At 45.6% G+C, this 13,233-nt stretch overlaps 2 protein-coding genes across 3 annotated transcripts; both read right to left on the bottom strand.

Moving 5' to 3' along the window:
• Positions 1 to 1,773: 1,773 nt before the first annotated feature.
• Positions 1,774 to 7,670, bottom strand: amdhd1 (amidohydrolase domain containing 1). 2 transcript variants are annotated; one of them, XM_046327839.1, is made up of 8 exons: positions 7,421 to 7,670; positions 7,059 to 7,165; positions 6,340 to 6,431; positions 5,787 to 6,064; positions 3,147 to 3,372; positions 2,777 to 2,995; positions 2,454 to 2,614; positions 1,774 to 2,180 (listed from the first exon to the last, which is right to left on the bottom strand). In XM_046327839.1, exons 1-8 carry the CDS (start codon positions 7,546 to 7,548, stop codon positions 2,075 to 2,077), a joined length of 1,317 nt encoding a protein of 438 aa, XP_046183795.1. In that variant the 5' UTR covers positions 7,549 to 7,670; the 3' UTR covers positions 1,774 to 2,074. The 2 variants fall into 2 exon arrangements, with proteins under 2 accessions (XP_046183795.1, XP_046183796.1); XM_046327840.1 differs by having other exon boundaries at positions 6,340 to 6,404; positions 7,421 to 7,669.
• Positions 7,671 to 7,833: 163 nt separating this feature from the next.
• On the bottom strand, positions 7,834 to 9,671 carry LOC124014368 (small nuclear ribonucleoprotein F). Its single transcript, XM_046329264.1, has 4 exons — positions 9,533 to 9,671; positions 9,109 to 9,234; positions 8,623 to 8,687; positions 7,834 to 8,123 (listed from the first exon to the last, which is right to left on the bottom strand). The coding sequence occupies exons 1-4, from the start codon at positions 9,533 to 9,535 to the stop codon at positions 8,057 to 8,059; spliced, it is 261 nt and encodes an 86-aa protein (XP_046185220.1). The 5' UTR covers positions 9,536 to 9,671; the 3' UTR covers positions 7,834 to 8,056.
• Between the last annotated feature and the right edge of the window lie 3,562 nt (positions 9,672 to 13,233).

Genomic DNA, 13,233 nt, shown 5'->3' with positions numbered 1-13,233 from the left:
CAGGAGTGCCCCAAGAGAAACACACCAATGCCCCCTCATTCTGCAGAATATTGCCTCATGATTCTGAGGTTGTGGCTCAATGGTTAGAACCCGTCTCATAACCTTGAGTTTGGGTTTAAACCTCAACTCTTACACGTGTGAATTTCTGCAACTCTTAATGTCAAACATACAAAGAGGTGCAAGAAAAGTGTGATGGAGTCTGTCTTGTGAAACACACCTTCCACGTCGTTCATTCTTTTCCATAGAACACATAGCCTCATTGATTATCCGTTACAGAAAGAGTAGAGGGAGAAATGTGAAGCAGTCAGTGGCTCGGTACTTAAATCTCTGCCTCCTACCTAGAGGTTATGGGTTCAAACCTCATATCTTGTGCTTTAATGTACATTTCAACAATTCTCTATGTCAAACATACAGAGGGGAGTGTGAAGGATTCTGTGGCTCTGGTGTAAGGCTCTTGCCCCATAAGTACAGGGTTGTAGGTCTGAACCTAGTTTCTGGCTCATGGTTGCCTATTGGGACTCTGAGTCAAGAGTGCCACACAAAGATGGTTGGAGCAATAAGCGGGGGTGGTTAACTCCTGGGGGGGCCTGCAACTTCAGAGCAGTGGTTATGAAGAAAATCTCCCGAAAAAAGTGGACACTTAGTTTTTAACTGTAGGCAACTCTTCATTTAAATACTAAGTGTCCACTTTTTTCTGGAGATTTTCTTCCCATACCATCTTTGAGTGGCAGCACCTCTTTAGCACTCGCGCAACCATGCTCCAGTGTCACACACAGGACTGGATCATACTGAGCACAGTCCCCTTGCAACACTACTGGATCATACTGAACACAGTCCCCTTGCAACACTACTGGATCATACTGAGCACAGTCCCCTTGCAACACTACTGGATCATACTGAGCACAGTCCCCTTGCAACACTACTGGATCATACTGAGCACAGTCCCCTTGCAACACTACTGGATCATACTGAGCACAGTCCCCTTGCAACACTACTGGATCATACTGAGCACAGTCCCCTTGCAACACTACTGGATCATACTGAGCACAGTCCCCTTGCAACTCTACTGGATCATACTGAGCACAGTCCCCTTGCAACACTACTGGATCATACTGAGCACAGTCCCCTTGCAACACTACTGGATCATACTGAACACAGTCCCCTTGCAACACTACTGGATCATACTGAGCACAGTCCCCTTGCAACACTGCTGGATCATACTGAGCACAGTCCCCTTGCAACACTACTGGATCATACTGAGCACAGTCCCCTTGCAACACTACTGGATCATACTGAGCACAGTCCCCTTGCAACACTACTGGATCATACTGAGCACAGTCCCCTTGCAACACTACTGGATCATACTGAGCACAGTCCCCTTGCAACACTACTGGATCATACTGAGCACAGTCCCCTTGCAACACTACTGGATCATACTGAGCACAGTCCCCTTGCAACACTACTGGATCATACTGAGCACAGTCCCCTTGCAACACTACTGGATCATTCTGAGCACAGACCCCTTGCAACACTACTGGTATGCTTGATCAGTTGAGCTGGCAGATAGTACCATGTTCTACAGGCTGAGCTTCCTCACTAATGATTCACTCACCTGTGTTAGCTTTACTAACTCTTCTACAACCTCAGAGAGAGAGAGACAGGAAGGGTAGGGGTGTAGAGCTGAAGGGCGAAAGATTAACAGAGCAAGAACGAGAGGAACCAAGGGTCAGAAGGTCTCCAACCTAAAACAGGGCAAAAAAATGACAGCGCAAGTATGGAGACTTTTGTTTATGGTAAGAAAAACATTTAAATCACGTTATTTTTAACAAACACTTACTGGATATGAACCCTACCCAACTCTACAGTAATTTGGAGATTGGAGAAACAATGGTTCAAAGCCGATACTCAAATGTTACCACATACCCCACTGACATTGAATATCTGGTTAATATTAACTGTCTATTTACAAAACCTTGACTGTGAGCTGTGTCCATTTATAGGGACACACAGCCCTGTCCACTAGGCCACGGGGCTAAGGGCCGTGTGAGACTGTCTGGGGGAAGAACTTTTGGAGTTAGAAGTCCATGGTTTTGTCGTTGTTGTAGACGACGTTGCCCCTGATGACAACGTAGCGGATCAGTTCCTGGTGTCCTCCTAACTGGTAGATGAGATGCTCCCACCTGCCGGACAACACCAACACAACACTGTCAGTCCACACACACACACACACACACACAACACAGCCTTAGGTAGTCTCACTCTCACAAACCAACCGGTTCCATTCACACAGCTACTGCATTTTAGACAACACCATACAGTCCTCACCACAATTACAAGATAACCTTTCAGCAGCTGGATGACTCAACGGTCAACTAGAACATACACTGTGGTGTCTGACCAGTAAATGAAGCCAGCTCCTACAATATAGTAGCATTTATTGACAGTAACTTTACCGTGGTGCGTTGAGGACCAGCAGGTCGCCATGTTTGTTGACCTCCAGGGAGCCGTGCGTGTGAGAGCGGCCCAGGGCGTAGGCTGCGTTGATGGTGGCGGCGGCCAGAGCTTCAGGCATGGACATCCTCATGTTGACACACGCCAGGTGCATCACCACCGGCTGGGATAGACCGAGAGGGATAAAGAGATGAAGACAGAGGGAACGCTATATAGAGGAATAGGCTTTTTACCTTCTCCCACTAACTCATTGAACTTACCCCCACAGCCCCCTCCATCTTTCCCCCCTAACTTTCCTCCTCCACCCCCGTCCTCTGGTACCCACCATCGAGCAACAGTAGGCATTAGGGTTGAAGTCACTGCCCAGGGCAACAATGACCCCAGCCTCCAGCATGTCTCGGGCCCGTGGCTGGGGCAACCGTAGGATGTAAGCGGTGGTTGGGAGCAGGATGGCGGCGGTCTTAGCTGTCGCCATGGCAGCGATGCCCTCATCTGTTACCTCCTCCAGGTGACTGATAGCCAAGGCACCAAGCTCTGCCCCCAGCTAGCACCACCAGAGAAACACACACACACACAATACAGGAATGGTTAAGTGAGATGGACAGTGCCATAGACACTTAAATAATACGTACAGGTAGTAAACCAGCTGTTGTTACACCAGTGACCGAAGAGAGGTGCTGGTTGATGACGCGTACCTGTGCAGAGTTCATGGGGTGCAGCTCGTCTCCGTGGAAGTTGATGTTGAGGCCCATGTCCAGGCCAGCCTGCAGGATGGAGCGTGTGGAGGACAGGTCAAACACACCCTGCTCACAGAACACATCTATGTTGTCCACCCTCAGGGCCCCCGCTGACATACGCTCACGCAGCCGCGGCAACTGGACCTTAAGGATGTCTGTTGTCGCCTCGGCAACAGTCTTACCCCTGGGTAAAAATCAGAAGGGGTGGGTATTTAATAACACCTAGTGAGGACGAAAGTCAGTAGGGTTAGCTGTATGGGTGTGGGTGAATCTAATACATAACCTCAACAGGTCATGGAAGTGAGGTGTCTGTTCAGGATGGGGAATTTTTGCTCTGTCCAGAATACCTCTGAAGTACCACCTCGTGTGCATTTTACCAGCTTGTCTATGGTGTCATGAGTCTTCTCAACTACCCCCTGTGGATAGGCCAACTACCCTCTGTGGATAGGCCAACTACCCCCTGTGGATAGGCCAACTACCCCCTGTGGATAGGCCAACTACCTCCTGTGGATAGGCCAACTACCCCCTGTGGATAGGCCAACTACCCCTGTGGATAGGCCAACTATCCCCTGTGGATAGGCCAACTACCCCCTGTGGATAGGTCAACTATCCCCTGTGGATAGGCCAACTACCCCTGTGGATAGGCCAACTACCCCTGTGGATAGGCCAACTACCCCTGTGGATAGGCCAACTACCCCCTGTGGATAGGCCAACTACCCCTGTGGATAGGCCAACTATCCCCTGTGGATAGGCCAACTATCCCCTGTGGATAGGCCAACTACCCCCTGTGGATAGGCCAACTACCCCTGTGGATAGGCCAACTACCCCTGTGGATAGGCCAACTACCCCCTGTGGATAGGCCAACTACCCCTGTGGATAGGCCAACTGCCCCTGTGGATAGGCCAACTACCCCCTGTGGATAGGCCAACTACCCCCTGTGGATAGGCCAACTACCCCCTGTGGATAGGCCAACTACCCCCTGTGGATAGGCCAACTACCCCCTGTGGATAGGCCAACTATCCCCTGTGGATAGGCCAACTACCCCCTGTGGATAGGCCCACTACTCCCTGTGGATAGGCCAACTATCCCCTGTGGATAGGCCAACTACCCCCTGTGGATAGGCCAACTACCCCCTGTGGATAGTGTGGCAGATTAATCAGATTTAGTTGGGTAACATAGATCATTAAGATGTTTTATTTGCATAATATGCTTATGTGAGATACTTGTCATTAGAATGTATCCTTTTGGACTCTTGTGTTGGCAGTTGCACTTTTCCCTCAGCTGGGGCTCAGTCACCTGGGGCCCAGAGAGGGGAGAGAGCAGAATGGAACATTGTTTTTCATATGTGAATGTGTCTTCACCTATTCTTAAACCATGTGAAGGTATGGCGTGATTAATGGGGAACCAATTACTTGTCTCCGCAATGTCTGTGCGCCAGTCACTCCCTCCTTTTCCCATTGGGGGAAGGTGTATGGCAGTGTCTGGAAACATTGTATGTCCTCTCTGATCTTACACTTATCCTGGGATAGTGTATGACCTAGAGGCTCATTCCCCTCAGTGAGCATGTCCAGGAGTGGGGTCAAGAGGGGGTTTACTTGAGATGGGAGTATCTAGAGTTGACAATTGATATATGCCATTGGATGAGTTGGTGTTTTTTGAACTATGAAGTACCAGGAATGAGATTAGAACCTTGTCTGACTGACCTCCTGAACGATAATTTATAGCGAATGTTAAGGGATACTCCTTTCTCAAGAAAAAGTATTTATTTATGAACTGTTCCTAAGATCTGTGGTTCATCAGTGTAATTTGAGAGGGGTGTATCTTGGCTATAAAACATCTTTGTACATTTCTGTTGGTACTTTTCAATGGTTCATTATAGATAGCGCATCATTGAAAGTCAAAAAGGCTATTGCAAAGCTCTTATTAAAAATATGTAGTTTAAGTGTAACTATGACTGGTGTGTGAAGTTTGTAACTCTCCTCATTTGGTAAAGCAGAGAAATGCCACCACAATAGGCCAACTACCCCCTGTGGATAGGCCAACTAACCCCTGTGGATAGGCCAACTAACCCCTGTGGATAGGCCAACTACCCCCCGTGGATAGGCCAACTAACCCCTGTGGATAGGCCAACTAACCCCTGTGGATAGGCCAACTAACCCCTGTGGATAGGCCAAGTACCCCCTGTGGATAGGCCAAGTACCCCCTGTGGATAGGCCAACTACCCCCTGTGGATAGGCAAACTACCCCCTGTGGATAGGCCAAGTACCCCCTGTGGATAGGCCAACTACCCCCTGTGGATAGGCCAACTACCCCCTGTGGATAGGCCAACTAACCCTCTGTGGATAGGCCAACTACCCCCTGTGGATAGGCCAAGTACCCCCTGTGGATAGACCAACTACCCCCTGTGGATAGGCCATGTACCCCCTGTGGATAGGCCAACTACCCCCTGTGGATAGGCCAACTACCCCTTGTGGATAGGCCAAGTACCCCCTGTGGATAGGCCAACTAGCCCCTGTGGATAGGCCATCTACCCCCTGTGGATAGTCCAACTACCCCCGGTGGTCCTAGTACCACTGGTGTAGAGTGTGTGTTCAGTACTTAGGGACGGCGTGTGCGCCACAGTAGGTAGACGATATATTGATTGGCAGGGTACGTCTGGCCGTCTCGATGACCTCCAGCATCTTCAGCTCAGTCTGCAGCTCCAGGCCGTAGCCACTCTTACACTCCACCAGGGTAGTGCCTGCCCGCTGCATCCGACCCAGCCTGCCTGTCAGAGAGGCCAGCAGGGTGGAGGCAAGAGCAGCCCGGGTGTGCTCCACTGTGAAGTGGATCCCTCCTCCGGCACGGTGCACATCCATGTAGGTGGCACCAGCCAACTGTAGGCACACACAACATTACCTAGGCTGCGTTTTGACAGGTAGCCCAATTCTGATATTTTTTCACTAATTGGACTTTTGAAAAATCAGATCAGCTCTGAAAAAGATCTTGTGTGAAACGATCTGATGCGATTGGTAAAAAGACCAATTTGTAGAAAAAAAGATCAGAATTGGGCTGCTTGTGTAAACGCCATATAAAGCTTTACTCTGAAAGATGTGTCATATTACAAGCTGTTGAGGCAGAAGGGGACAGGACCCATGGAAGTCATATTTACCTTCATGGCAAATTCATGCACCCTGTCTCCAGCCCATACGGGGTGGGTGTGTGCATCAACCAGTCCTGAAACACAATAATCAAAGAGCACAACTGCATTTCTGTAAAACCTAATTCTCTACATGATAGAACACTAAACCAATGATTCAAATATTTGTATCAATAGAACAGGGGTGCGTTCGGCAGGACCTAACGTTTTGGAACATTCAAATAAAAAATATGCTATGAAGACCAAACATGGCTATCTGACACACACAGGAGGCTGCTGAGGGGAGAATGGTTCATAATAATGGCCAGAACAGAGCAAATGGAATGACAAACACATGGAAACCATGTGTTTGATGTATTTGATACAATTCCACTCCAGCCATTACCACGAGCCCGTGCTCCCCAATTAATGTGCCACCAACCTCCTGTGCTCTGACTTGTAGAATACGGAATAATGTCGGCCCTATTCATGGCAATTCTATTTGCACAGTTCGACAACGTTTGGCAAATAAACGTGGCCAAAGATGCATGTTTACATGGCTCTTGCTATCCAGTATCCTTGGGACATCCCTACCCCATTGAAGTTGCCATTTAAAATGGTATAGGTTAAATTTAGGATGAGGAAAGGGTTATGATTAAAGATCCCAGATAGCGCAAACCATGTTTACACCGGTGTGCACACCTAGATACCGCCCCCTATTGTCCAGGGTGGTGTATTGCACTGATACTTGCCTGGAATGACACACATGCCAGTTGCATCGATGACTTTTTCAAACGAGACCCCTGCATATTGGAAATCAATGGTGCTCGCTGGTCCAATATCCTTTATCAGGCCGTCGCTGCACGAACAATACACAGCTCTTTTAAACAATAGTTTGCGGTGGAATAACATCTGGTTTAGCCCAAAATGTAATTTTACTTTCAGAGCACGTTAGGACGATTTGTAGTCTGCGACGTTTGACAGTCGCTGTCAACTCGTTCTAACCAAATTGTAACAAAAAAATAACTTAGTAGCCAAACCACTGAATATTTTTTTTAAATGTTGCAATCTGCAGCCCTATATCGGACATTAATGATACAATGTTTCGACTTACCTCCCGATAACCAAACTACTGTTCTCAATCACACACAGCTTTAGCATCCCATCCTTCGTCAGGAACTTCTCACCGTTGTTGCAAATTAAAACCACCTGTTTCGCGTTCTTTACCAAAAGTTTGGACATTTTGAAATAGTCGAAATTAAACTTAAAAATGTTGAATTACTTTTGTAAGTCACCTCTATTTCTATGTCGCCTCGCTGTCACTTTCTAGTGGTTTGGGGGAAAGTAAATATGTGCTCAACAGGTGTTCAAAGTGCAAGAGCCAAATCCTGGGTGGGGCTTTGAAAATGAGGAATACTGTACATTGATTGACAGGCTCTGTTCAATGTGTAGTGTTTGATAATAAGGTTGAGACACCACATCAATCACCTCCCTCACAAACCTTTAATAATACCACCAGACAGCAGGTTTAGGAATGGGTACAATAAACATCCTTTTATTTTTTTTCTACAGTGATAATACATACGGATCATAAACAGTAGAAGAAAAAAAGAAAAAAAAATGTTTTCTTGAAAGTTTCACACATAAAACTAACTTGCTTCCTCAAGGGTCAATTTTCCACATAGTGAAAATGAAAACTAAGATTTAAACACTCATCCAGATCATCAGTTGTTAAGTCTCATCCTCGCCATCATTCTTTCATTTCTCCGTCCTCCTCTTCTTCCTCCACTCCTCTAATATATAAAACATTATTGCACCTGTGGATAGAGAATACACACTTTAGATCAAAGAGAATTACACTGAACAGCCACTATCAAACATCTGCATCAGTCACACCAGAAGTATGCTGGATACAGAAGTCCAGGGAGAATACATTTCTACTGGTATTCATTAAAGGGTTGACTTGCAGTTTAACCAATAAATCAGAATATAGAGTTACATTCTATTGCAGAAAATATTTGATTTCCCTTCCTCCCTCATAGTTTTCTTGAACTGGGTATTATTTACTACACATCAAACAAGACGAAGTGGGACTTTGAGGGACTTTCCTGAACTTGTTCAATATGAAACCTGTTTTTGTTGCATAACACTTTCTGTTGAAACAGTCTACACTAATGAATACACCCCAGGTCACTGCTCTTAAGAGAGGTAGATATTTCATGAACACAGTCATTGTCAATCTTGATCACCTCAGGAGTGAAGGACAAGGGGCAGAAGGCAACATTGTAGAGAATCCAGAAGAGGGCTCTTATTTACCTAACAAGTACTTCTCCAAGGTGACCAGCCAACGCTCCATCCACATACTCTTCTGTGTTCGCCAACTGTCGAAACCAATGACAAAAACATGACAAATGTACATTGGCATTAACCTGCACCAGCCACACAGACACACAGGTTAGTGCAAAATACAAGTCTTGCACATGCAGCATATGTGGACAAAAAATGAATAACTTGTGGGAGACTTTTATTTTGACATGAGATAAGCAGAGAGAAAGTGGGTCTACAACAGACCCACATTTGGAAAGTCTGTTTAATAATACAATCCTTTAGATATTGTCTCAAATTCCGTCATAATGACTAATCGTCCTGCCCACCAGCACTGTAAACTGAAATGGAATTGTTTGTGACTTCTGGCTTCCCACGGACTGTTTTTGTGCAATCCAATCCAATTGAAAGCAACGTTAGCGTATGTAAATACACCGGCTTTTCTAAAAGCACCCGTGTCCAGATGTGCTCCCTCACCTGCATGTTCATGTAGCTGTCCACAGACACTAGGTAGCCCTTGTACTCCATCCCCCACTTCAGCTTCACCATCACCGGCTTGCCTGTCAGGCCGTTCAGGAAGGGCTTGGGGTTCAGAGGTAAACTCTACACACACAGCAACGGGAAGACGGTGGGATTATTGTTATGATTATTGTAATAATTAATAGAACAAAATAGAAAGTCCAGACCCATGTGTAGGGAAGAACAGACGTATATCACCATGCAATGAAACGAATATTAAATTTCAATCTGCAACATGACTTTATGTGCTGCTCATTCACTGCAATGAATGAATGGGATAACGTTAGCTTGCTGGAAAAAGGCACCCAACTCAACTGCTGATCCGTTTTTCTTTTCAAAAGATCCTGGGAATTGTATTATAACCAACCATGTCAACACTCACCATTGCTGTGCGAAATGTGGTGCTATTATATCTTAGTACTTTACTATCTTTTCGACACAAAAACGTCCAGACAATCACGCATTGCCGCCGAAACCAGGAAACTGGAGCAAATCAACTTTGACCCAAAACAACTGTTAATCAATTGAGAAGAAGAGCTCGAAATATTTATGTACCGCCACCTAGTGTACTGAGTGGCAAAAATTAAGAGACATGATTTACATTTCCATGTTCATTGCTCATTGCGGCAGATATTTTAACGGGAAATGTTATAGATAAGTAAAGGACAGTAAACTATTATATTTATCCATGTCCATCTTCAAATGGTTGCATTTTATTCAAAAGACTGCCCATGTGTATGGGACAATGGCGCCGTCTGGCGGTTATAGGGGTTATCGTGTTGAGTACTGCACCTCGGTCCACTTCCCCAAAATCTTTGAGCTGTGATGTGATTTATTTACTATCACTGGATGTAATCTACCTAGATAAAGCTTTACTAATTTCTATGTAACGCAGCAAATAAACAAATTCAATGTTTTCAAGCCAAAACCCAGTCTTCAGTCATGTCCCAGGAGGAGTGGCCCATCAATGGAAACCACTGGTGTCCAAGGTCATTGTAATTTAATTAAAAACATTTGAAACCAGATTTGAAATCTGCATTTAATTTCAAATAAAATAATAAATGAATATGTTTTGTCTGGAATTGCATGAAGAACTTATGGCATAGAGGTAAACTGTCATATCTGGGTCTGTCTGGCAGCTCTCTTTACTCTTACTAAACCGTTTGGCAAGTTTGAACTTGAGATCATGAATAATACTTCCGACAGCAAGGGATGGTTTAAGTGGAAATTCCTTTGAAATTACACTTATCCGTCTTTACATTACTGAAATACTGATGTCCTTACATCGATGTTAATGTGTTTGTGTGAGCATGTTCAGGTGTGTGTGTGTGTGTGTGTCAAATCAAATCAGATTTTATTTGTCACTTACACATGGTTAGCAGATGCTAATTTGAGTGTAGCGAAATGCTTGTGCTTCTAGTTCCAACAGTGCAGTAATATCTAACAAGTAACTAACAAATTCACAACGACTACCTTATACACACAAATGTAAAGGTATGAATAAGAAAATGTACATATAAAGATATGGACGAGCGATGGCCGTGCGGCATAGGCTAGATACAGTAGATGGTATAGAATACATTATAAACACGATATGAGATGAGTAATGTAGGATGTGTAGACATGATTAAAGTGGCGTTATTTAAAGTAACTAGTGATACCTTATTAAATCAATTTATTAAAGTGGCCAGAGATATGTTGGCAGCAACCACTCTATGTTAGTGATGGTTGTTTAACAATGTGATGGCCTTGAGATAGAAGCTGTTTTTCAGTCTCTCGGTCCCTGCTTTGATGCACCTGTACTGATCTCGCCTTCTGGATGATAGCGAGGTGAACAGGCAGTGGCTCGGGTGGATGTTGTCCTTGATGATCTTTTTGGCCTCCCTGTGACATCGGGTGCTGTAGGTGTCCTGGAAGGCAGGTAGTTTGCCCCCGGTGATGCGTTGTGCAGACCTCACTACCCTCTGGAGAGCCTTGCAGTTGTGGGCGGAGTAGTTTCCATACCAGGCGGTAATACAACCCGACAGGATGCTCTCGATTGTGCATCTGTAAAAGTTTCTGAGTGTTTTAGGTGACAAGCCAAATTTCTTCAGCCTCCTGAGATTGAAGAGGTGCTATTGTGCCTTCTTCACCACGCTGTCTGCGTGGGTGGACCATTTCAGTTTGTCTGTGATGTGTACGCCAAGGAACTTAAAACTTTCCACCTTATCCACTACTGTCCCATCGATGTGGATAGGGGGGTGCTCCCTCTGCTGTTTCCTGAAGTCCACAATCATCTGCTTTGTTTTGTTGACGTTGAGTGAGAGGTTATTTTCCTGACACCACACTCCGAGGGCCCTCACCTCCACCCTGTAGGCTGTCTCGTCATTGTTGGTAATCAAGCCTACCACTGTAGTGTCATCTGCAAACTTGATGATTGAGGCGTGCATGGCCACGCAGTCATGGTTGAACAAGGAGTACAGAAGAGGGCTGAGAACCAACCCTTGTGGGGCCCCAGTGTTGAGGATCAGCGGGGTGGAGATGTTGTTTCCTACCCTCACCACCTGGGGGCGTCAAAGTCAAGGACCCAGTTGCACAAGGCTGTGTCGAGGCCCAGGGTCTCGAGCCTAATGACGAGTCTGGAGGGTACTATGGTGTTAAATGCTGAGCTGTAGTCAATGAACAGCATTTTTACATAGGTATTCCTCTTGTCCAGATGGGATATGGCAGTGTGCAGTGTGATGGCGATTGCTTCGTCTGTGGACCTATTGGGGCAGTAAGCAAATTGTAGTGGGTCTAGGGTATCAGGTAGGGTGGAGGTGATAGGATCCTTCACTAGTCTCTCAAAGTACTTCATGATGTCAGAAGTGAGTGTTAAGAGGCGATAAAGGGCATTGTGTGAGCGTGTGTGTGTTTGTGTGTGTCTGGTTGTATGAACAGACATACACCTAGGTATGTATCATGGGAAAACTCTTATACTGTTAAAGGATAGTTAAACTATCAGTAATCATGAGCTGCTGCATGCATGACCTAGGATAACACTGACATGTCCCATTGTCTACTGTGTAATAGATGTGCAGGGATGAAGACTCACGGGGAAGATGGAAACAGAAGTGCAGGATATAATCCAGGAGAACTAGAGCTTTCAGCAAAACAGAGAATTAAATATATTAGACAGTATGCAGGTCTGCTCTAGTGTGTTCCATGCAGAGTAGCCATGCTGGGCTCATTGAGGTGAAGCAGAAAGCAGCAGAGAGGAGGCGGTTGAGGGCCTATCAAAGAATTAGAGCAGGAGATCACTGAGCTAAAGGAGGAGGGGGTGGGGGGGTGGGGGGGGTGGCATTGAGGGTCAGAGCCCCACATCATTCCTGAATACCAATGCAGCTCCATGACTTCACTGTCCTACTGTATAATGCTCATCGCCAGCACTGACCACACGAGGGCAACATGTACACAGACACTGTTTGTTACTGATTTAGCTCAAATGTCACAATATTTGGAAGCATGTAGCCTATTGCAGAGAGAGAATATGCTATAATCAAACCCCATATCCTAAGCAGCACTGTCACCAGCTACACATTTATATGGGCCTAATGACAAGATGAGAAGTTATAATATTATTGAGATTATGCCTATAATATTAGGCCTACAATAAGATTTATTGCTGTCATTATTAAAGGGATATTTTGGGATTTTGGCAATACCCTTTATCGACTTCCCCTGAGTCAGATGGACTCGTGGGTACCATTTTAAGTCTCTATGTGCAGTTTGAAGGAAGTTGATAACAAGCGCTAGCGGAGCTTGCTCACTGGCATTAGCGCAATTACTAGAAGTCTATGGGCATCTGCATTCTAGCAGATCCGCATAGACTCCCAGTCATTGCGCTAACGCTAGTTAGCATTGGCTCGCGAAAATACCTCTTACTGCCTTCATAATGGACACAGAGACCTAAAAATGGTATCCACGAGTTCGTCTGACTCTGGGGAACTCTTAGTCAAAATTCCAAAGTATCCCTTTAAGAGTCCTTTGGAAACGGAAGCAGGTCTTTGGTAGGCTATTAAAAATTAATCTGGGAATTAAAAGGCCAACCCCTGGTATAATCAT

The sequence above is a fragment of the Oncorhynchus gorbuscha genome, linkage group LG25 (genome assembly GCF_021184085.1).
Source record: "Oncorhynchus gorbuscha isolate QuinsamMale2020 ecotype Even-year linkage group LG25, OgorEven_v1.0, whole genome shotgun sequence".
Classification (NCBI taxonomy): domain Eukaryota; kingdom Metazoa; phylum Chordata; class Actinopteri; order Salmoniformes; family Salmonidae; genus Oncorhynchus; species Oncorhynchus gorbuscha.
The sequence above is the reverse complement of the archived record's forward strand: the minus strand, read 5'-3'. Positions and strand labels throughout refer to the sequence as shown.

Bases quoted from the DNA above. Each gene is read 5' to 3' on its own strand.
- LOC124014368 (XM_046329264.1), bottom strand. The intron at 8,688-9,108 runs GTGAGGGAGCAC...TGGTTTCGACAG, and splicing joins ACAGCTACATGAACATGCAG to TTGGCGAACACAGAAGAGTA. The intron at 8,124-8,622 runs GTAAATAAGAGC...CTCTATCCACAG, and splicing joins CTTGGAGAAGTACTTGTTAG to GTGCAATAATGTTTTATATA.
- amdhd1 (XM_046327839.1), bottom strand. From the start codon at position 7,548: ATGTCCAAACTTTTGGTAAAGAACGCGAAACAGGTGGTTTTAATTTGC. The intron at 2,996-3,146 runs GTACGCGTCATC...TGGTGGTGCTAG, and splicing joins ACCCCATGAACTCTGCACAG to CTGGGGGCAGAGCTTGGTGC. The intron at 2,615-2,776 runs GTGGGTACCAGA...GGTCTATCCCAG, and splicing joins ATGCCTACTGTTGCTCGATG to CCGGTGGTGATGCACCTGGC.